At 41.0% G+C, this 22,556-nt stretch overlaps 2 protein-coding genes across 18 annotated transcripts in view; one reads left to right on the top strand and one right to left on the bottom strand.

Moving 5' to 3' along the window:
• The window catches only part of DSE (dermatan sulfate epimerase), an 81,096-nt gene extending 73,657 nt beyond the window's left edge, over positions 1-7,439 (bottom strand). The window contains exon 1 of one of the 3 annotated variants that reach the window (XM_072831420.1): positions 7,299-7,439. The gene's annotated coding sequence lies outside the window, so the exon portion shown is untranslated. Of the gene's footprint in view, positions 1-5,986; positions 6,144-6,541; positions 6,700-7,298 lie in introns of those variants that run through there. The other 2 variants (XM_072831412.1, XM_072831428.1) reach the window with 2 other exon arrangements.
• WDR27 (WD repeat domain 27) overlaps positions 6,300-22,556 on the top strand; it is a 216,087-nt gene continuing 199,830 nt past the window's right edge. For 5 of the 15 annotated variants that reach the window (XM_072831368.1, XM_072831344.1, XM_072831361.1 and 2 more), the window contains exon 1: positions 6,301-6,676. Coding sequence is in view for 1 of the 15 variants with exons in the window: in XM_072831241.1 (XP_072687342.1) it covers positions 14,731-14,739 (9 nt within the window). In the remaining 14 variants the exon portion in view is untranslated. Of the gene's footprint in view, positions 6,677-14,676; positions 14,740-22,556 lie in introns of those variants that run through there. The other 10 variants (XR_012033376.1, XR_012033377.1, XR_012033375.1 and 7 more) reach the window with 4 other exon arrangements.

Below are 22,556 nucleotides of genomic sequence, written 5' to 3'. Positions count from 1 at the left end.
GTTTCAAACACTAAAACTGACCATTTCTTCTATGTTCATATAATTAAATCCTTTTTAATTCCTAAGATTTTCATATCCTGATGAGCCAATGTCATAAAATTAGAACCTGACAAGACATCCCTCCAGGACAGCCTCACTTAAACCTTTCTAAACACAGAAGAACTCCAAGGACTCCTTCAGAAAGCCATTCTAAAGGTTAAAACATTCAGAAAAACTTCCCTGTATTTAGCATAAATCCCTCTTGATGCTCGCTGTAAGTCGATTTCCTCTTCTTTTTCTTCAGGGAAGATGGAAAACAGCTGTTCAACATTCCCTTTCAGGCTACTTTTTCCTTCCTGCCAGGCCCATTCCCCCCAAGGGAGAAGTGTAAACACTGCAGGTGATTCCAAAATGCAGCTGGCCCAAGCCTGATTATCCACAGGGTTGGTGGGTCTGGCCCCATATGTACCTCCTAGGATGATATCATTAAACAGCAAAGGCCCCAAGAAGAGTTCTTCACCAGAATTTATGGAATTCTAGAAATCCATGACTTACAATAGTCTATCCTCAGTAGACTCAAATAACAAAAGCAGTGCTGCTTCAGGAAGAAAGAGTTACAGTCAGAGTTGTAAAAAAGGTAACCAGTTACTGTCCTGCAGCCAGGCCACCTTCACTACCGCTTTACCCAGTGTGTCAGGGTGTTGAGAGTACCTTGGCATAGAACACTTTTAAACTACTTAGTGATTTTTATCATGCGATTCTTGAGATTCTTGTCACTGACGCAACTTTCTGGATGCAAACTAACTTCAGCAATGCAATAACCCTTTCGGTACTTCAATCTAAGGGAGTATTCTATTGGGAAGTGTCAATCTGTAGTCTACTACGTCTGCAAATGAGTAATCTCTGCTGGAATCACAACATAATCTGCAGATTACTACCTTATACACTAAAATTTATAAAACCAATCTAACATTGTTACTTCCTATTTCATGAATTGCTAACAAATATCCCCATTTTTCTTGCAATAGCCATTAGACTCCAACAGTAAAGCCAGTATATGACCTGTGTACTTCATCAATAAAAATATTATAGACTCACAAGTTTGCTAGCCCATTTCCTTTACAAATTCCTTTTAGGAGTTATGAAATGCTGATTCAACTTTGTTGTGGTGTAACATCTGCATGCATTAAGTGCCTATTGCTTAGTAGCTAAGTTTGTTACACGCGAGAAAAATGCAGAAGCCTTGATTTAATCAACAAATACAAATTTACAACTCTAAGGCATCTGTGTATGCAATGAGTATTTCAAATGGAAAAATTTCACTGACAGCTCTTTAACTGATTGTGGACCTATTCAATTTCTACTAGAAGAGCAAAGTATACTAATTTAAACGCACACAGGGAATTTTGCTATGATTACCTATTTTTTTTCACATTAACTGGGGAGGAGAGGCAATATTAATTCCTTAAGTAATAGAAAAAATCTTTAGGCATGCAGACATACACATTCGGTTACAAACTCTCTCTGACCCTTCCTAGGACAAAGCAAATGGACACAACCTACAATGGATATGCCATATACATGTAATTGAGAGTTACCTGCATATATGTCTTCTGTCCTATTTTTAAAACCAGGACCATACTAATCCAATGGCTATAACCATTACCAAATATAAAATGTCAAAACAAACTATGCTTATTATCAGTATGTTTATAGCCTCTACAAAGAGGCAAATTCTGTTCTTTCAGGAATTGTTTACTAACATTTGATGACAACACTTACCAAGTTCATGCTTACGGAATATCCCAAGGGAGTTGAAATAACTAGAAGGAAATCCAGTGGTAATCTTAACACACATTAAAATTCACAGTGTTATTCTGAATTAAGGACTGAACAAACTACTCTATTCGAGAAATAAACAGATGGCCTCAACTGTCTTTTCTTCTCTTGCCAAATTAAAATCATTCCTTTTCCTTCTTTGTGATCTCCAACAGGCTCTGAGAACACTCACTCTGCCTCCTGCAGGTTTATACTCTTCTGGGCATCTGAAAGAGGATCTGGATTCCACACCCTCAACAGGCTGGAGCTTGCCTGGATAGGCAGAAGCAAGCCACACAATTGGTGAAGCACCCAAAGACCTGAAGGCAGCTAATGAGAACTGAGTGATGAGCCTAGGGCTCTGCAGGAATTCATGAAATTAGAAGAGGCCCTCCAAAATGGAATCCTTACAAGGCCCAGAGTGGAAGCAGAGGGAACTGCAGGAAGGGGTTCTTCTATACGGCCAGTTTACAGAAGTCTGGGAAGCACGTAAGTATTTGACAGAGCTGACAGCCCCTGGACAGCAGTGAGTAGTAAAAGGCATCATAAACTACATCTGTAGGAAAATGAAATGTAAGAGTCTTCAATAACATGAACTTGGAGTTGTGAAGGAGAAAAGTAGAAATAAATGTGCAGTGTGGGTTCATCTTGATTTAAGGCAGGCTGCTAATTATTTGTAAAATGACAGACAAGTCAATACCTTCATGGTATTTCCATTTCTGCACCCCTAAAATGAGGATAAGATACCTGCTCTATAGCATTCTCCACTTCCACTAAAATATGCTAAGATATACAAATATTAGATTTGGAAAAAATTTAAAAGTACTAGGCAATTTCAAAATCCAAGTATTCATGTAGCCATATGATCTATCAGGGACTTTCCCCTTACCTTTAATTGTCTAAACACATGAATTTGTAAGCAAGGTTTATTAATCGTAATGGCCCCTATTTACCCCATCCATAATACTTTCCACTAGTTTAAATCTTTTCTGTAACACTTTTCCACCAACAACTAACCTAATCACTCTTCCATATGTGCATAGAAGTTGTGAAACACTAAGCGTAGATGGGTCAGAGCGTAGGACTAAGTTTATTCCTTAACAGAAAGATTTTCTTTAAAGAAAAATTATTTCAAGGGGCACCTGGGTGGTTCAGCAGTTGAGCATCTGCCTTTGGCTCAGGTCGTGATCCCAGGGTCCTGGGATCAAGTCCTGCATTGGGCTTCCCATGGGGAGCCTGCTTCTCCCTCTGCCTATGTCTCTGCCTCTCTCTGTGTGTCTCTCATGAGTAAATAAAATCTTTAAAAAAAACAATTATTTCAATTAAAAACAGTATCCACTTAATGCAGAATTTAATTTTTTAAAGGGGATTTCTTATTAAAATTGGGCCTTAGAGTGTTGGCAAGACTTTTTGAAATTCATCCATTTCTAATTATCACCGTCACCAAATGGACGCATGGATCAGTGCCTCAGGAGTCTGGGATTTTCATCTCTAGTTCCTATTGTGCCACTAACTCACCAAATGAATTGCATGGGAAAACAATTTTTCTTTTTGGTAGTCTGGTCTTATACACTTGCCTAATTCCCAAGTTGGGCACTGATTCTAGGTTTAGAGAATTTTATTGTGTCATCCAAACATCTGCTGGTAATTGGGTGACCCCCAAATAGAGGAAGATAGTATAATTCCAAGATGAGGAAACCCTCAGGCATCCAGTAACAATTGTCCTGTCCTCTGCTTGGACAGATTATTTCAGAAGGCTGTTGCCCATCGAACCTCACTGAGTACCCTTACCCACTCCTTCAGAATAGTGAGGTCCAGCCCTCTCAGTAAATGAAATACTAATATTCACTATGATGATGAAGTTCTACCACAGGCTCTTCCCCTGCTCCAAGTCCTGTCACAAACACATCCCAGGAAAATAACACTATTTCTCTTTTTTTCTTGGGCAGGGGGAGTGCTGAAAAAAAAAAACAGTAAGAATGCTTACTACATTTTAGACTCAAACATGCTAATAGTTAAATAATACTTCATATCCACTGGAATGACAAAATGCTAGTCTTTTTACCACTTCTTTACCCATTTGAAAACTTAGATTACTGACATATTGAAACCTAAATTTAAATATTTTGTCCTTTTTTCCTCTCCAATCATTTGCTGCAATGATAATACTGAATGGGAATAACATAGTTTCTTTCACACAGTGTGATCCACAGCAGTAGAAATAAATACCAAAATAATCTACCATAAAGAATATGAAGATACACATAAGTACTTTACTATGTACTTGCAGAATGCATTTTCACCTGCGTTTATAAAACACGTTTTCAGAGATTAATCTTTAAAAAGAAGCCCTGAGGAAGGTAGGGCAACACCTGTGAAGTTAAGAACGTTATGGATGACCACCAGGTCCTCTCAAGGCAGCACTGCAAGATCACTGGGCCAGCCAGACCACAAATCTCACTGAACACCCGTATTAGCTTATCTGTGGACTAATTTTATAAATACTAAAGTTGATGCTCACACAAATGTTAGTCACTACAATAGTCCTGACCTGATGTGACCAAACTGGTTGACTCGCTACCGGTGTCTTCCACACTAGCCCCTAACCTCAACAGCTTTTACCCAGCAGAAGCAGCAAGATCCTAATAACCCCCATGGTGGCAAAGGCCTATACTGTGTGTGCTGCTGCAAATTTTCCTTTTTGTCCAAATGCTTTCTTTTTGAGAACTCCCTTTTACTTGGTGACTGTACTATCAATACTTATTTTTTTAAAAACGATTATTTATTTATTCATGAGAGACACAGAGAGGCAGAGACACCAGGCAGAGGGAGAAGCAGGCTCCATGTAGGGAGCCCGATGGGGGACTCGGTACCGGGTCTCCAGGATCATGCCCTGGGCTGAAGGCAGGCACTAAACCACTGAGCCACCGGGGCTGCCCACTATCAATACTTATTAACCTGAATGTAAAAATGCACTTTGCAGGAAAGTGTCTTTATTAACGAAGAATTGATGAAAGTCCTACGGACATGATATACCAATCAATGGGAAATGACACTTCCCAGGCCCAAAGTCTCAGGGGCTTCTTCAAAGCAACTCCAGGAGCACCAGGGCAGTTTCTTATACACCCTTGTCTGTCTCCCCGAATACCAGCACCCCGGTATTGCACTTTTTTGCTGAGGGGGGGGGTCCCTAGAGGACGGAGGCATGAAACCCCGTCTTTTCTCTGTTTTTTACTAAAATACATCTAATTTACACACTTCATAACACGACTTGTGCCTGTATGGTGACCTTAAAAAAAAAAAAACAACACATGATAGACAAAGACCCCCGTAATCATGACATTTTTGTGACCCCCTTCCCCTCCCCGTTGTGGCAGTAGCGTCTGAACAGCCCACCAAACGTGGCGCTCTCTCTCTCTCTCTCTCTCTCTCTCTCTCTCACACACACACACACATCATTTCGGAAGTTGTCATTCATGGAGAAATCGTTTCAGAGCTGAAGAAAAGCGAATTCCTGAAAGATTCAATTCTGTGAAGAAAGTGTGTGCGTGTGTGTGTGTGTGTGTGTGTGTGTGGAACTGTTTTGCAACGAGAACGTCCACTTTAGTGTATCAGTAACGAAAACCAGGACTAACGAAAAGACAAAAATAAATAAATAAACAAATAAACAAATAATTTTTTTTTTTTTTAAAGAAGTTGACACGAAGAAGCCTAGAACCTCAGTGTCCTTTCCTGAGCCAAGGAACCGCCGGCAGGCGAGGCTCCCCTCCCGCCCCGGGCCGCGGGGCCGCGGTCAGCCTTCGACGGCAGCCGGCCTCACGGGGGCTGCCGCTGCCTCAGAGGAGCGACGGGGCCCGGGTCGCCACCGCAGCTCGACACGTCGGGCCCCGGCGCGCGCCGCGGACGGGGCTTCCCAGCCCGGGAGTCCAGCGCCCAGCGCCACCGGGAGGGCCGGCCCGGAGCTTCGCCCCAGCCTCGGTGCGGGCGGCCCCCGGGGCGGCGGGGCGCGGCGGGGCGGGGGGGCTCGGCGGGTGCGCGGGCAGCGGGAGCCCCAGCTCCCGGGGCGGGAGGAGGCCCCGCACGCCCCGCGCCCCGCGCGCCCCGGGACGTGGCTCTCCGCCTCCCGCCGGCGCCCCGCGACCCGCCCGCGACCCCGGAAGAGAGCTGCGCCGCGCGCCCCCCGGCTTACCGCTCCCCGCCGCGGCTTGGTCCTCGCCTCCCCGGCCTGGGCGCGGGCTCCGGGGCCCCCTCGGTCGCGGCCGCCTCGGTCCAGGGCGCCCGGGCCTCCCCTGCCCCCGCCTCAGCCCGCGGCGCCCTCGGAGCCGAGGCCTCAGGGCGCCCGCCGCGCCTCGGGATGCGCCGCTGCAGCCTCGGGCGGCGCTGCTGCGAGCCGGGCGGGCGGGTGAGTGTGGGGCGGAGGGCGCGGAGGGGCGGAGGGGGCGGAGGGGGCGGAGGGGGCGGAGGGGGCGGAGGGGCGGGCCGCGGCGGAAACCGCAACGTCACCGGGGGGGGGGGAGGAGGAGGGGGAAGCGGGGACCCCCCCGCGGCGGGACCGCGACCTCCCCCCTCCGCTGGGGCGCGCCCCCCGCCCCTCGCACCCCTGCCTCGCCAGGCCTCTCGCGCCCCAAGTTGCTTCAGCTTCCGAGCGACCCCACAGGCTTCGGGGTCGACTGTGAAGCGACGGAGGTCGGGAGGCCCCGGGGGAGGAAAGCCGCGCGGCCCTCGCCCTCCCCGCCGTACTCACCCCTCCTCTGCTCCCGCGTGTTCTACTCTGAGGGAGAAGGGAGGACATCACCGCCTTGGAAGCTGCCCTCCCTTCCACTGCGCTGACGGGATCGCTAAACCCAAAAGCCAACTCCACGGATTTTAACCATCCAAGGTAAAGGGGGTCCCGGACCGAGCATTTGATGGACGCGGCCTTCGAGAGGAAATTTCCTCCACCGTGTCTCCTAGGCCCCTTGCGGGCGGGGGGCGGGGGGGTGGAGGGTGAGGCAGGAGGAGGGAGAGGAGACGGACCTCGGATCCTCAGAGGTTTTCAGGTGGAGGATTTGCAACCTTAGTAGTCACAACCCCTTTGGAGAAGTTTCCTCCCATTTCTTATTTTTTAAAAAAGATTTCTATTTATTTATTCACGAGAGACACAGAGAAAGAGAGAGAGAGGCAGAGACACAGGCAGAGGGAGATGCAAGCTCCATGCAGGGAGCTCCAAGTGGGCCTCGAACCCGGGTCTCCAGGGTCACGCCCTGGGCTGTAGGCGGCGCCAAACCGCTGAGCCACCCGGCTGCCCCGGCCCATGTCTTAAAGTAGCCCCCCTGCAGGCAGCTTGGTCCAGCCTGACTCCAGGGAGATGTCCTCTAGGACCAGGCCATCACATCCTCCAACCTCGGTGTTAGGGTGTAATCGAACCTACCAGAGCTAGAAGTACAAAAGTGACAGATGTTTAATCCAATTCCTTAGAACTGGAGATGTTTTACCAGAGAGCAGTATTTTTCTTCGTTTACCTCAAAGTGCTTTGCTGGAATTCTAAAGGGCCACCTCCAACCCGTTTCCCCTGTCCTCACAGGTTCTCAAGACCTTCCACATTAGGCCACATTAGGAAAAACTCTTGGTCTTTTAGGCTTCTCTTAAAAAAAAAAAAAAAAATGCCTCTGAAGAGAGATTCCTTACAAACAGCTCAAGAGGAAGTGGTTTTATTAAATTTTTTAAATGTTCACTCAGGTAAACCACTGATTTGCATAAACTTCCAGAAGTTATTTTTTTTTTTTCTAAGATGCTATTTATTTATTCATGAGAGACACGGAGAGAGAGGCAGAGAGAGAAGCAGGTTCCCTGACAGGAGCCTGATGTGGGACTTGATCCCAGGACCCCAGGATCATGACTACTGAGTCACTCAGGTGCCCCAAACTTCCAGAAGTTTTAAAGGTGACCTGTGGAGCAGGAGAGAATGGGCTCTCTAATTGAGAACTGATTTAATCTGGTTTGAATCCTTATTTTGATAAGGATAAACCAACTACAGATCTTAGTTCCATCATCTGTAATGTAGAGATACAGTACCTCCATTGAATGGTTATACATGGTTATACAATACAAATAGCTAATATTTGAGTTACTACAGGCCAGACACTGTGCTAAGGGATTTATATGTATTAATTCAATTATTAGAGAGGGTAAATTGTGAAAGTGCTTAGCTGTAGAAGGCAATCCAGAAGTCTTCATTTCCTTTGATCTTCTTGAATTTGGAAGACACCTTAGAAAAAGCATCTGGTTTGATTTATTTAGTTTCTCAACAAGTAGTCATCTAGCCCAGTGACTTTCCAACCTAGAACAGTAAGTCAGCAGCAGGGCTTTGATAAAATACTTTTTAATGAGGGCCCCACACCAGACTGATAAATCAGAATCTCTAGGGCTAGAGTCTCAAGCTTCAGCATTTAAAACTCTCTTCCCAGGTGATCATAATATGCAACCAGGATTTAGAGCTCTTCAAAGGTGACAGTACCCATTGTCATTTGCTCCCCTTATCCCCAGTTTTGCCTTCAATTGATCTAGAATCTGCTTTTGGATAACATCTACCTCTTGCAAAGGCCCCCCGTGCAACAGGCCTCAAATATCAGCAACTTTGACCTCTGGAAGCATCTGGCACCTTGATTCCACAGAAGAGTACTTCAGTTTGGCTGGGTACCTACCAACTCCATCAAGCTTCTCTTCATTCCTTTCTGAAAACTTCTCGGAAGGCAGTTTCCTTTGCCACTGTCCCTTTCAAAATCTGACCCCAATAATAAATTCAAGGTTTCATCCAAAGAACACAGGGTAAAAAGATTAAAAAGATATTTAATGGCTTTGTTCTAATTAGTGTATTTCCTCAAGTAAATCCTATGAGTTATTATGGCAGCAGTATTACCCTGATGACTCCGGATTATATTCTCCTAAAACTCTGAAGTAGTCAAGGTTTTTTACAGTTGCTCTCCAACACACCTTCCCCAGCCTACTCATTCTAGTTAGTGTTCATTCCTTAACGTGTGATTCTATGAAGTTTGATTGTGCTAAGTCAGGCTTCTTCTTTTAGCTCTTTGACATGTTGAATAACACTGATGTAATTAATTGAGTAATTCTACCTCCCAATTTTATGTCTTCTGCAAATTTGGTCTGTATGCCATGTCATCATTCAAGTCCTCATTCTCAGGCACTTTCCACTGCCAACTGACACTGAATTAACACGCCATTGATGAATATTCTCATCAATGGAGGACCCACGTGTTACTTAGTCATATTTTCTTTTCTTGTACCAGAACAGCAGCTACAGTGCATGTGTGCTTGGCATCTTTGTGGATATTAGAAAAAATTACCCACCCATACCCAGGCCAAGGATTAGGAAAACGCCACTTCTTCCTCCCAGATACAGCTTAAACAACAAATGTGTCTATGAGATGTCCTTGTTCTACTGGTGTAGCAACATGGTCAAAAAAAGGAAATGACTACTTAGAGAATTCTTGTTAACGTCTGGATTTCTTCCTTTTCTAAGTACCCAGATACTACTGTAAGAATAGGTTTATTAATTTTGCTCAGGATCTGTAAAAAGTCCCTTGTCTTGCTTTCCGGAGTCTAGCTGCTGCTTTTTTGAAAATTGGAACTCTACTTACTTGTCCACCTCTGGTCTTTTAGTGTTCACCTCTCTCTGTGCTGATTTGAGATGAAAGTTCTTATTTGCAAACTCTCCTTGCTGAGATGTAACTTTTGTAGACCAGAGGAGTTAAGCTTTAGAGAGCTAGTTTATTTTCTTGCAAATTCTTCACCTAAGTTTGCAATTAGCTCTCACACAAAGTTCATTGGACGCTTTCAGTTGAAGGGTTATTTTTTTTTTTGTGATAAAGGAAGAAAAAAAGGAATGAGTTCTGCTTGTCGTCTGTGTCAAATAGGAGCATCCCTTCTATGTTCTTTTTGTCTGAACAAAACAAAAAATATATAAACAAACTATCCATATATTGTTGTCCTTATAGTTTATTCTTGGCTCTAGCCTAATGGACCCCATTTATAGGGCTGTTAAAAGTGCATGGTTTCTGTTCTCTTGTTTAATTCATTAAACTCAAATTTGCCCTTTAGGTTTTACTAACCAGCCAGCTGGTCCATGACTGTACAACTGTCTCAGTTCTTGAAATACTTTTTTTCTTTTTCTCCCTCAGGCCAAATTAGTCTATTTGTAAAACTGCTTTACCTTACACCTAAAAGATTCATCCTTGAGTCACTGAAGAGGTATGATCACCTTGGTTTGCTTAAGCCCAGTTGCACTTGAAGTGTTCTTAGTAGTAGTCTTCAGTTTCCCTTCCATTTCTGAGCATCCAGTCCTGGCCAGACATCTACCCCAGGCTTCTCCAACCCCCCTGACTCAGACCCGCAGCCTCCCTGACTTGTCCAGTGCCAACCTGCCCCTCTCCATTGCCCAGACTGTTCTGTTGCTACTGCTTCATCTCCAGATGACTCAAGCTTCCTGAACCTAGTTTTCATCATTAAAACAAAACAAAACAAAACATTTACCTATATTATTAATCATAATTGAATTCTAACCTCTCCATCCTCATTCACAATTTAAGGCTCTTCTATAGAATTCTTCGTCAGGTACATATTTCCTGGCCTCACCATCTTCTAACAGGTCAAGTATGCTAGGCAATTCCATATGTGTCTCATTTAATCCTCACAGGTACTGATGTCGGCATTATTACTATGTTCATTTGACTGGAAACAGGCTCAGATAGTTGAAGTGGATTTTCCAAGGTATAAATGGCTCAGACTACATGACATAAACGTAACATAAGGTTAATGTTTTCTGGTATTGGATCCAGGCTCTTTCCCTGAAATCACTTGGTCTGTACTAACTTCATATCTAAAATCCCACTTTCAGTTTGAGAGTCCTCAGGTGAATTATTCTCTATTCTCAATTGATTTTTGAAACAGATGATTTTTATATCACTTACTGATTTATTTTAAACTACCCAAGGTGGGGGTGCTTGGGTGGCTCAATGGGTTAAATGTTCGACTCTTGATTTCAGCTTCAGATCATGATCTCAGTATTGTGAGATGGAGCCCTGTGTCTGGCTCAGTGCTGAGAGGGGAGCCTGCTTAAGATTCTCTCTCTCCCTCTACCTTTGCCCCTTCCCTCTCTTTCCCTCTCTTGAAAAAAAAAAAAATAAATAAATAAAAGTAAAATAAACTACCCAAGGTGTCCCATATACCTACCAAGTTACAGCACTATTCTCCGAAATTAAGCAAATGATTATAGATATATGCAACATGAATGACTGATATTATTTATTCTTTTGAGTCATGGAAAGAACCAAAAGTAGTTTAAGCATATTGCATATTCACATTAATATTTTTCTTAAATGTGGCTTTTGAGAACTGTCAACATCACTGAGGAGTTTAGAAATGGATGTTCATTGAGGCTTGATTTAGTTAGTGATTCCTCATAAACAGGTGCTTGGACAGTTCTTAATCCTCTCCACTTTTTACCAAAGTCTGGCTTCTTCCAGGAAAGTACAATTAAGAAAGAATTGCCTTAAGAAGATTCTGAGGTCAGGGATGCCTGGGTGGCTCAGTTGGTCAAGCGTCTACCTTCAGCTCAAGTCATGATCCCGGGGTTCTAGGATCAAGCCCCGTGTTGGGCTCCCTGCTCAGTGGGAAGCCTGCTTCTCCCTCTCCCTCTGTCCCCTGCTTGTGTTCTCTCTCTCTCTTGCTCTCTATCTCAAATAAATAAATACAATCATAAAAAAAGAGATTCCTAGGACTAGTTCATGGTCCCGGAATCTGATTGCCCAACGTCCATGTGCTATTATAGTGTGTTATTCCAAGAAATAACCCAACTTCTGTCTTCATGCACTCTACCTGCTCACAATGCTGCTGAAAGTAGTTGAGATTAGGCCAGGTTTGTATTAGTTTGGAAGCCAAACCTTATGGAATTTTATGCTAAAATATTCAGGAGGATAAGGAGTTGCTTTGGCAATATTCTGTAGTAGTAATTCTAACCCCATATTAGCATCACCTGGGGGAGTACCTAAAACACAACAATGCTCAGGCTCACTCTTAGAAATTCTGATTTAATTCTTTCTAGGATGAAGCCTTGGCATCCCATATGTTGTTAAAGATACCAGATGGTTCCAGTGTTAAGCCAAAGTTAGAACCAATGCTCCATAGCATTAGAACAATCCAGGGAGCTTTTAGAGCTTCTGATGGCCAGGTTGTATCCTATGCCAATCAAAGCATACTGACTGAGGTGTTTAAAGCCCTGTGATTCCAATATACAGAATGTTCAAAAACCGCCATTCTGTAAAAGTGTTACTAAATGGGCATTTGAACCAAATGAAGCATTAGATTTAGATAATATGTTAATTTACCATGTTTGTACTGGCCTAATGATTATGTACAATATTGTGAAGGTTGCTTTTCATTTACACTGGTTCACTAATATATTTATTTCTGAGTACTATTGCTGGATACGCATTTTGGGGAAGTAATACTTGATTTTAGTTTTGGCTGAACTAGTGAAGTTGTTTCAGTAGTTAATGTTTCACTTCAAATTTCTGCTGCCCAAGTATTATAAATAATAATTTTCAATGAAACATTTAACAGCTAGGCCATTCAGGACTTTTTCTTCTGCCAATGAGATTAACTGTATTAAGCAAGGAAAATCATGGTGGTTTTGGATTGATGGTGTCTTTCAGATGATCTTTTGGATGATAGGAATAATTGCCAGTTTGCTGATGTTAAACCTAAGTATGTAACCCAATGACAGTTTTCTATACATTTTTGTAACTTAGCTCCAAAGAATACAGATTGTTTCTTCTATCTTCCAGATTTTATAGTTTTTATAAATAATTCCATTTTGGGGTGGCTATTTTTGCTCTTCATGGCCAAGTGGAAAATACTGTTTTTTTTTTTTAAATGCTAAAAAGAAAAAAAAAAGGCTAGAACAGCAAAATTTAAAAACCCAACTACAGTCTAAGAGCAAAACAGCTTTCTTAGATGCACTTATCATCTATGCAAAAAAGAAGAAAGAAGAAATCTTGGAATAATCATATCCTAACCCTTTCATTTTCCAAAGAAACTGAGGTTAATATAGGTGGTGATTGCCAGTTCCTGCTGCTAATTACTGGTAGAAATGGGAAAAGAAGTCAGGCCTCTGGGTCCTACCTACATGTTCTTTTTCCCACTTCTCCATGCTGCATCATTGGCCAAAAAAATATAACTTCTCCTTTTCAGGTTCTCATATTTTATATGAACTGTGACAATTTATTTAAAAATGTAAACTTGCATTCTTTCCATTAACAAAATTATCAAATTATCAACACATAAGGAAAAGTAAGCTTTATTTTTGGAAGAAATCAAATACCTACTCAAAATGTAAATTGATAGCACCCTCATTTAGCATTGCTAAGCCCGATGATGTATGCTACATATAATTTTCCACTGATATATGGGCAAAGTATGCTCCTCAATACATACTTAGCAATTGCCACCTAAGCAAGGTCCTGTCCTTGAGGTGAAATCCTCAATAAGCTTTTACCTTCCTGAGTCATTTATTCTCATTAGACCTGGGATTTTTTAAGACATTCTAAAGTTTTAACAGATTTTTACATTTTTATTGCATAAATCAATTTTCTATGTTTCCTGCTACTTACAAGAAGAATAATGCTAGTGGCAATGTTTCTACTCATAGTGGGCACGTTACTATTACAGGGTGAAGATTGGCCACATGCACGCACATATATACATATAAATGTGTGTATATATATATATAAAATCTCACTTTATGATTAATCATTAAACATGTCACAACAAATAGCAACTATTATGGAGCAGACATAGAACACAGAATACAACATTCTTGGGATTGTACTACAATGAAAAAGCCACTTAAAGTGAATCTACCTGAATTAAACAAATAAATGTTTTGAGGGGAAATGAATGGGTCAATCTTGGAAATGGAGAATGTTGGGTTCTAGGACTAAATCTTTCACATACCAGCGTGTGGCCCCAGAAGAAATTTTTTACTATTCCTAAAAATCAGGAAAATTCAGCAATAGCATACATGTTAACTAGAGCAAACCACTTAACCTCCTTGAGTTTCAGTGTCCTTAGCTATTAATTGAAGCAATTGGCCTTGGTCCGTGGTTCTCAGTCCAGGTTAAACATCAGCATCACCCGGGAAACATTAAAAAATAATGATGCCCTGCACTACCCTAAAATTGAAACAGAATTCCTGGGGGATGTGGCTTCAGCTAGTGTACTCAGAATGCGGTCTATGGACCACCAGCATCAGCATTACTTGGTCTATTACTCAGCTTGGGCGGCCACAACAAAATACCATACCACTGTGTATCTTACACAACAGAAATTTATTTCTCACAGTGAGGGAGGCTCAAAAGTCCAAGATCAAGGTGCTTGGCAAATTTAGTTTCTGGGGGAGCTCTCTTCCTGTTTTCTCACTATGTCCTCACATGGCCTTTCCTTGCTGCATGCATGTGTAGAAAGTGAGGGATCTTTCTCCCTTCTTCTCCTAAAGCCACCAGTCCTACTTGGGTTTATGATGAGATTATGACCCTTATGGCCTTAAGTAACTTTACCTCCTAAAAGTCCTATCTTTAACATACGAATGGTGTGTGTGTGTGTGGGGTGGGGGGAGGGTTTCAGTTCAGTCCATATCATTTGGGATTTTGAAACCCTTCAGACCTAAGCCCAGATGTATTGAATTAGATCCTCTGGGAGTAACGACCAAGAATCTATGTTGTAATAAATTCTAAAGGTGATTCTTATATGCACAAATTTGAGGATCACCGTGGCTTAGGCCACTTTTTGTTACACTAGGTTGCACATTGAATTACCTGGGATATTTTCAAACCTTTGATGCCTGGGGTCCAATGCCAGAGGTTTCCATTTGTTACCAGGATGCTCATGGTAAGCCAAGTTTTAAAGCTCTGGAGGTAAATCCAATCTGAGGAACACTGGTGTAGACCACTAAGAGTCTTTCCGTCCTAGAACAGTATGGACTTTAGACATGTTTTTAAAACATTTTTTATTTATGTATTTGAGGGAGAGGAAGCGAGGGAGAGAACATAAATGGAGAGGGAGGGGTGGAGAGAGAGGGAGAAACAAGGCTCCTTCCCAGGACACTGGGATCATAACCTGAGCCAAAGGCAGATGCTTAACTGACTGAGCCACCCAGGCACCCAATAGTATGGATTTTAATATGATTATATATGTATGTGTATATATATATGTAATATAATGTACATAATCTAGATAATGTACATCAAAAGGAAAGTGATAGAATAGCTCTATTTTGTAGTTTCAGATACAAATGCATTTGTTAATCCCTTTACATTAATCAGGTAATGTAGTGCATTAAATAGAGTTCTTTTTTAAAAGAGTACATTTGCTAGATACAGCATTAGTTTTTCTTCATAAGAATTAAAGATTTATTTGATGGTCAGTGTCTTTCCACTATGTAAGACTAACTGAGGGTTTGGGTAGTAACCAGATGCTTATGATACATTTTTAAAGAATCTTATAGAGTCCAGGGAGAATTCTAAAAGATAAACATAATATGATTATTTTGTAAATCTCCAAAAGGTCATTCAACCATATAAATAAAGGAACTATGGGTATTTCTTAGTATTAAAATGTATGTTCTGATTTACACAATTTCAAAATCTCTTTCAATACTAGGATATAGGTCACTCTAGGATAAAAATGCCACTTCTACCCAAATATATAAGAGTTATATAAAAATATCTCAAATCACCAGAGGCCTGACCAGTGAATAAGCACATAAGAGTAGGAAACACAACCCCTTGATATTTTTTCTTTTCTCTCCCAGGCACATGAAACAGTTAAAAACACAACTATTAAAAACTTCAAACTCATCAGAGAGGAACAAGTAACTAATGAATCAAAACAATCTCCTTAATAGACCTGGGGTTTAACCTGAGAGTTATTAAAAATAGTATTTGAAATTATAAGTGAAATGCTAGAATACATGTCAAGATGTGACCTTCTTTCCATTTGCAAATACAGGATAATATTCCTTCTCTGTAAGCAAGTTTATTATTATTACAATGTAATCATCATCATCATTATCATCATCATCATCATCATTATAATCTGGTGGGGAATTGTTTGAAAACAATGCTGCCATATGAATTTTGCTTTTATTGGATGACACTAAGAATGACCATGGTCTAGCAATTTAACCTAAGCGATCTTGCTTCACAAGTCAACGGTACCATTTTATGAGTAAAGCAAGCTACATCAACACTTAGAACCACAGATGAGCTGAGATTAACAAATGCTTGAAGGAAAAATTATAGAATTCTTTGTAATAAACTGAAAAACTCCCAGCTGTTTCCACTTAACCACATCACCTGTTACATATACGGTACAGAAACCAAAGATCTGTATTACAGTTTCTATTTTGAGTGTGAAAGAATAGTGCTGACTTTTGCATGTCCCTGATCTATCCGATGTCATTCTCTGAAAGCTAAGAAGCTTCTGAACTCCACTAAAATGAAAACAGTATTTACTACTTATAGGATACGAGATATATGACTATAGTAGCTGAGCTATAATTGTAAATAGGAAGAAAGATATGTTTAATTTAAATTTGGTCATGATGGTTGACAATGACTACTGAAATCCACAAACAGTGATAACAATGGTTATTTTTAAATTACATTTTACTACTAAGAAGCTGGGCAAAGTACGCTATTCACGTTCAGTGAAGAAATTGTTAAAATGCTATTTATTCTAAATATAAAATTTTGTTTTTATTGCAAGAATCATTATCAGAACTAGAACTATATATTTTCTTAGTTCAGAAATATGTAAGCAAGTCTTGTTTGCCAGCTTTACCAGAAACTGAAGCTAAATATGTCCATGTCTTTCTTTTCCCAATAAGTAGAATAGGTGTAATAAAGGATAAATGAGAGAATGTAAATTATTTTTGGCCTCAATCTTTGTAGGTGATTTTTGTTTTGCCATTGGGATAGCAAATGGTGGCTCAATTATTCTGGATCGACAATTCAAAAAGTGCCACATTCTATATCCTGAGTGGGTGGCTGAAGTGTCAGAGTTGTATAGGGAAGCAGTATTTCTCATGATACCTTCTCCTTCAGAATTGTGTTCTCCTTTTCTATACCATTATAAAGTTCTCTCTTTTTTTAAAAGATTTTTATTTATTTATTAATTTATGAGGGACACACACAGAGAGAGGCAGAGACATAGGCAGAGGGAGAGGCAGGCTCCATGCGGGAGCCCGACGTGGGGCTCGATCCTGGGACTCCGAGATCATGCCCTGTGTCAAAGGCAGATGCTCAACTGCTGAGCCACCCAGGGATCACAAGTTTTCTTTTCTTTTAAAGATTTTTTTATTGTTGTTCATGAGAGACACATAGAGAGAGGCAGAGACATAGGCAGAGGGAGAAGCAGGCTTCCTGAGGAGCCTGATGCAGGACTTGATTCCAGGATGCGGGATCACAACCTGAGCCAAAGGCAGATTCTCAACCACTGAGCCACCGAAGTGCCCCTAATTATAAAATTTTCACTTTAGATTTCAGTTCCTGGTTTGGTAGTCCTACTGCTCAGAAGTATAAACAAGTCTCAGTGGCTACAGACTTCCAAGTACATGTTTGAGGCATAATACATGAAAGATAGAGTCTGAACAGGTGCCCAAACTTTTCTACATCCTCTTTCATTTAACACATGTTGACAGTCTGGTCCCATCAAGGCAAGCCCTTTGAGGAGCTGACATTCTATTTGCCTCTAGTGCTGAATGGCATCAGTGAGGAGGAAGGTCAGCCAGGTCTGGCCCAGAGAGCTTAGAGCCATCCAAGCAAGGCCTCTGATAATTTATCAAGATGTCCATAAGACTTAGTAATCATCCCATTTTTTATGTTTCTACATACAGTTTTAAAAGGCAAAAAAACCAATATGGGAGTTGTGGGAAGAAGAAGTTGTGAAAGAAGGATCTCATCACATCTGCAAACTTAGACGAGGTGTTTCCTCTTCAGTCATCAAGAAATCATAAGAATTGTTATGATGTCTAATAATTTATTTCTGACAGTTCCCCTAAGGCAGATTTTCTTCAAACTTTTTTTTTCTTCAAACTTTTTTAAAGCTAAAAACTAACAGTATATAATGACAGAAACAGATGATCAATAGTTGAGAAATATATAGAAATAGATATGTATAAAACAAAGTTTCAGAAACCAGTATTTATATTTTTCATATTAGTATATTTTATTTAAAAAAATAGATTCTCAGTAACTAGATAGATTTCAAGACCCACTAAGTGGGTTGCAACTTGTAGTTTAAAAACATTGCACTGGGGTTATCCTGTATGTGTAGAAAATACCATTCATGTTTACTTTCTGAGTTTACGATTATGTGTTTAAGTCTAAGAAATATGAAACTGAGTGGCGCCTGGGCGGCTCAGTCAGTTAAGTGTCTGCCTTTGGTTCAGGTCATGATCTCAGGGTCCTGGGATGCTCACATACGTTCTCTCCTCAAATAGATAAAATCTTTATTTAAAAAAAAAAAAGTTTTTGAGAGAGCATGAGTGGGAAGGGGGGGGGGCACAGGAAGAGGGAGAAGTAGGCTCCCCACTGAGTCTGATTTAGGGCCCCATCCCAGGACCCTGGGATCATGACCTGAGCTGAAGGTAGATGCTTAACTGACTGAACCACCCAAGTGCCCCTAAATAAAATCTTAAGAAAAAGAAGAAAGAAAGAAAGAAAGAAAGAAAGAAAGAAAGAAAGAAGAAAGAAAGAAAGAAGAAAGAAAGAAAGAAAGAAAGAAAGAAAGAAAGAAAGAAAAAGAAACTGAAACAGTGTCTTCTGAATTTGTTCTAGCTGTAGTAAATCTGGCTATAAAGCACTTGTTTGATGCTTTAACCAAACAAGTAGACAAGTGTGCCAAAAAAAAAAAAAATTAAAAGACTGGCATTTAGAAGCCTACTTTTATTGGTAGGAGGAGAAGAAAACAGTAGTAAATAGGTACAGCTTAAAGTAATATGTTACTTTTAAGATTTTCCCAAGGGCCACGGAGATCTTCTAACAGGAAGATTATGTGTTTGTGAGGCACACCAATAAATTTGGCAAGTGTTCAAGCAGTAAGGCACTTGGGGCTCCTTACAGCCTAGAAGTTATCACCTCATCAATGAGAAGGTCCACCTGAATGATCACCAGTCATCAGTTTTTGCCACTAGGAAGGATACTTCCAAAGACTGCCTATCCCAGACCACACGTACCATATTCCTTCACTACCTCATCTCAGGTTTTTAGTAACTAAAGAATAGCTCTTTCCCTCAACAAAGCTAGACTTTTAAAAACTCTTCTCAACTTCTCCAGCATACTCTAAAGTCTGCTGTCGTGCAGGGTGCTGATACTGTGATCTCTAAACATGTCATCTGTTGATTATTATTTTCATTCTCTTCATGGGGTGAATATCTTGATGGTCAGAATCAGTGGTAGTAAAAGACTCCTGTACATGTTGTGGGAAAGAGGGCCAAGGTCAGAAATTTCTGCTACGTTGGACTACAGGATTTTGGAGCCAGGCAGGGAGGACTTGCTTCCTTTCTGCCAGAGGCAAGGATTCAACTAGAGAGTAAAGAACTGAAATTAGAAAGTATTTGGTTGGGCACCTGACTGGTTCCGTCAGTGGAGAGTGTGACTCTTGATCTCAGGGTTGTGAGTTCAAGCTCCACATTGAGTGTAGAGATTATGTAAAAATACAATCTTAGTTGAAAAAAAAAAAAAGAAGAAGGTATTTTGTGACCTAGGCCTGAGAAATCCTAAAGCCAGATTTATTCACATATTCTTTTGCCTGGGGCATTTTAACTTATCAGTGAGTTGGGTTAATTATTCTATAAATTCTATACTTGACAGCTCATCTTAAAACTCAGGAATCCAGAAGGATACACATCAAAATGCAAAGATGTGAGGCAGGTATTTGTCTGTGTCTTCACCGACTTTGATACACATAAATAGATTTTCATACATTTTGGACATGTACATACATGGATCTCAACAGACTTGGAATCATCCAGGGAAGTAGGTTCCTGGAAGGCACCATTTAGAGCAGCAAATATTCCGATAGAGATGGGAAGAGGATGCTAGAAATATTTTTGGATGCTAATATTTGGATGTAAATAGTCTGTTGAGTGACTCTTGATTATCTACTGAGGTCATAAACTCAGGGTCCTGGGATCGAGGTGTGCATTGGCTCTTAGCTTAGGGAGGAGTGTGCTTGGGATTCTCTCTCTCCCTCTGCCCCTCCCCCTGTTCAATAAATAAGTAAGCAAGTAAATAAACAAAAACAAATAAATAAATAAAATCTTTAAATTCTTAAATAGTTTATTAAAGGGTGAAAGAGAAGGAAAAATGATTTTTGTTTTTAAAAAAAGTCTTATATAAGCAATTCTTCTGATGCCATGTAAAAAATAACTTGTTTTTATTGCTAAAGGGCAGGAGCTGGGGAGTGGCTCACCACCCATCAGCACTTGATCCTTCTGAAGAGTGAGCTAGTACTAGAGAAGTGAAGAGAAGGAGTGCTGTTTTGTGGTTGCCAGAGAAAACCAGGATGTGTAGACATGGGTGGGGGGATCATTAAGGAATTTCTAAGGTTCATACTACTCAATTAGGTAGACAGTTTTTGTTTGTTAGTTTTTTGAGCCATGCTTTGGAAAAATATCAAGACCTCACCAAAACCACAGCTCTGTGCAGAGTCAGACTTAGTAATTAATGTGAGATGGTGAAAAGGGGAGACAGAAGCTTAAGGTCCAAATATGACTCTTTAGTAATGAATTTTGGAAGCACCAGCTATGCACACAGGAGCCTATGAGCATAGACTGCAATAGGGGCTGTGGGTGGTGAAACCTGTTATACCTCAGACTTATAGGAACCCTGAAGCTATCACCATAGCTACTGCAGCCAAACACAGGCAGCATGGACGAGAGAAGCTATCCCTGGATGGTGATCCAAGTATGTGTGATTCAGGACATCTTGGCTCTGCCATGAATTCAGGTGACCTCAATAAGTCACTTCACCCACCTGGGTGCCAGAATCCTCATTTATGAAATGAAAGGGTTATATCATCTACAAGATTCCTTGAACTTTAGAATTTCATGACTCAAAATTCCTGAACCATGGAACAAATGCCTTCTGGATCAGAACTGTCCAGCAGAAATATAATGTAAGCTGCATATATATAATTTTAAATGTTTAGTAGTTACATTAAAATATGTAAAAGGGGGCTGCCTGGCTGGCTCACTCAGTAGAGCATGTGTCTCTTGATCTTAGGGTTGTAAGTTTGAGCCCCATGTTGGGTGCAGAAGTTACTTAAAATCTAAAAAAAAAAATCATAGCACTTTTGTGATGTCATCATCTATATACAATAAATAAGTAAATATATACAAGGAAACAGGTGAAATAAGGTTTTATAAAATTTTGGTTGACCCAATATATTCAAAATACTGTTATATCTTTGAAATCTCAAGTAGTTACCCACACTTCAAGGGCTCAATGGCTATATGCAGCTAGTGGCTACTATCTACCATACTGGACAGCATTGTTCTAGACAGTAGTGTAAAGTTCTTAAGAGCAGGAGCTACTTTCTCTTTGATGCTCTGGGCAGTGGTTCCAAAGAATTCACCAAAATTACTGAAGGAACTCAAAAAAATATTTCTTAGCCCTCCTCGTTCTTTGTTCCTTGGGCGTGGGTCATATCTTAGAAAAATCTCACCAGATAAATCTAATGTGCAGCCAGTTCATACCAGTCAGTAGGAGAGTGTTTGAAAATCTCTTTACTGACCGAATTAAGCTGTTCAGAGGTGGGTGAAATAAAAGAAGCAGTGGTCATGTGGTTAACCTCCCCACCAGAGACTCTCCAGATTGTTATCAAAGGACTATCTGCTCTCCACTCAGTGGGCTGGGAGATTTCAACACTAATCCTCATAGCACAGGGTGCTTTCAGTTATTGAATACTATTTCACTCTTTCAAGTTAAAAGGTAATAAAGAACAATGAACTGATATTGCAAAACAAAGAAGGCCAGATTCCACTCTGCCAGCTGGTGACTTGAAGGAGCTGCAGCTGTAACTATGCATCTATTTCTGAGTCTGTTTAACATTTCTGTGTACAGTAGTTGCCCTCAATCTAGGACTGATTTGCACCTTCGGTTGTTCTTAGGTGAGTGGTAACTGAGCAGTTGAGAAAACTTATCAAAGTGAGGAGTCTCATAATACTTTCATTTTACTGACATGAAAAAAAAGAGTCAATGTATCAGAAGTCTCCCTTCTAGAGGTCCATAATCATTTAAGTATGGACAAAGGAGGCTGCCAGGGAATTAAAAACAAAACAAAACAAAACAAAACAAAACAAAAAAAACATACATTCCAATTAGGTTGACTGAGCTCTAGCTGGTTATCCCAAAGGGAAAAGAAAAGGGTCTTAAATGTAGGTGAGGCTCTTTGTGGCTTAACAGGAGCAGAAGGCTGAAAAGTATCAGCTGAAAGACTGATGGCCAAAATGGTAACACAGAGGAACCCAGCCTCCTTTCCCCTACAACAAAGATCAACAATTAGACAGCTGTTCACAAACAAAATGAGCTCTAGGAGAGCTCTGGCGCTTACTTGAAAAACTTTAGCAACACAGTGGAACAAAGCACCTGAAATTGCACAAGGGAATGGGGACAGCTTCATTTCCCCGTGTTCTCCCATCC

This window comes from Canis lupus, chromosome 1 (genome assembly GCF_048164855.1).
Source record: "Canis lupus baileyi chromosome 1, mCanLup2.hap1, whole genome shotgun sequence".
Lineage (NCBI taxonomy): Eukaryota > Metazoa > Chordata > Mammalia > Carnivora > Canidae > Canis > Canis lupus.
This window is presented reverse-complemented; position numbering and strand designations above follow the sequence as displayed.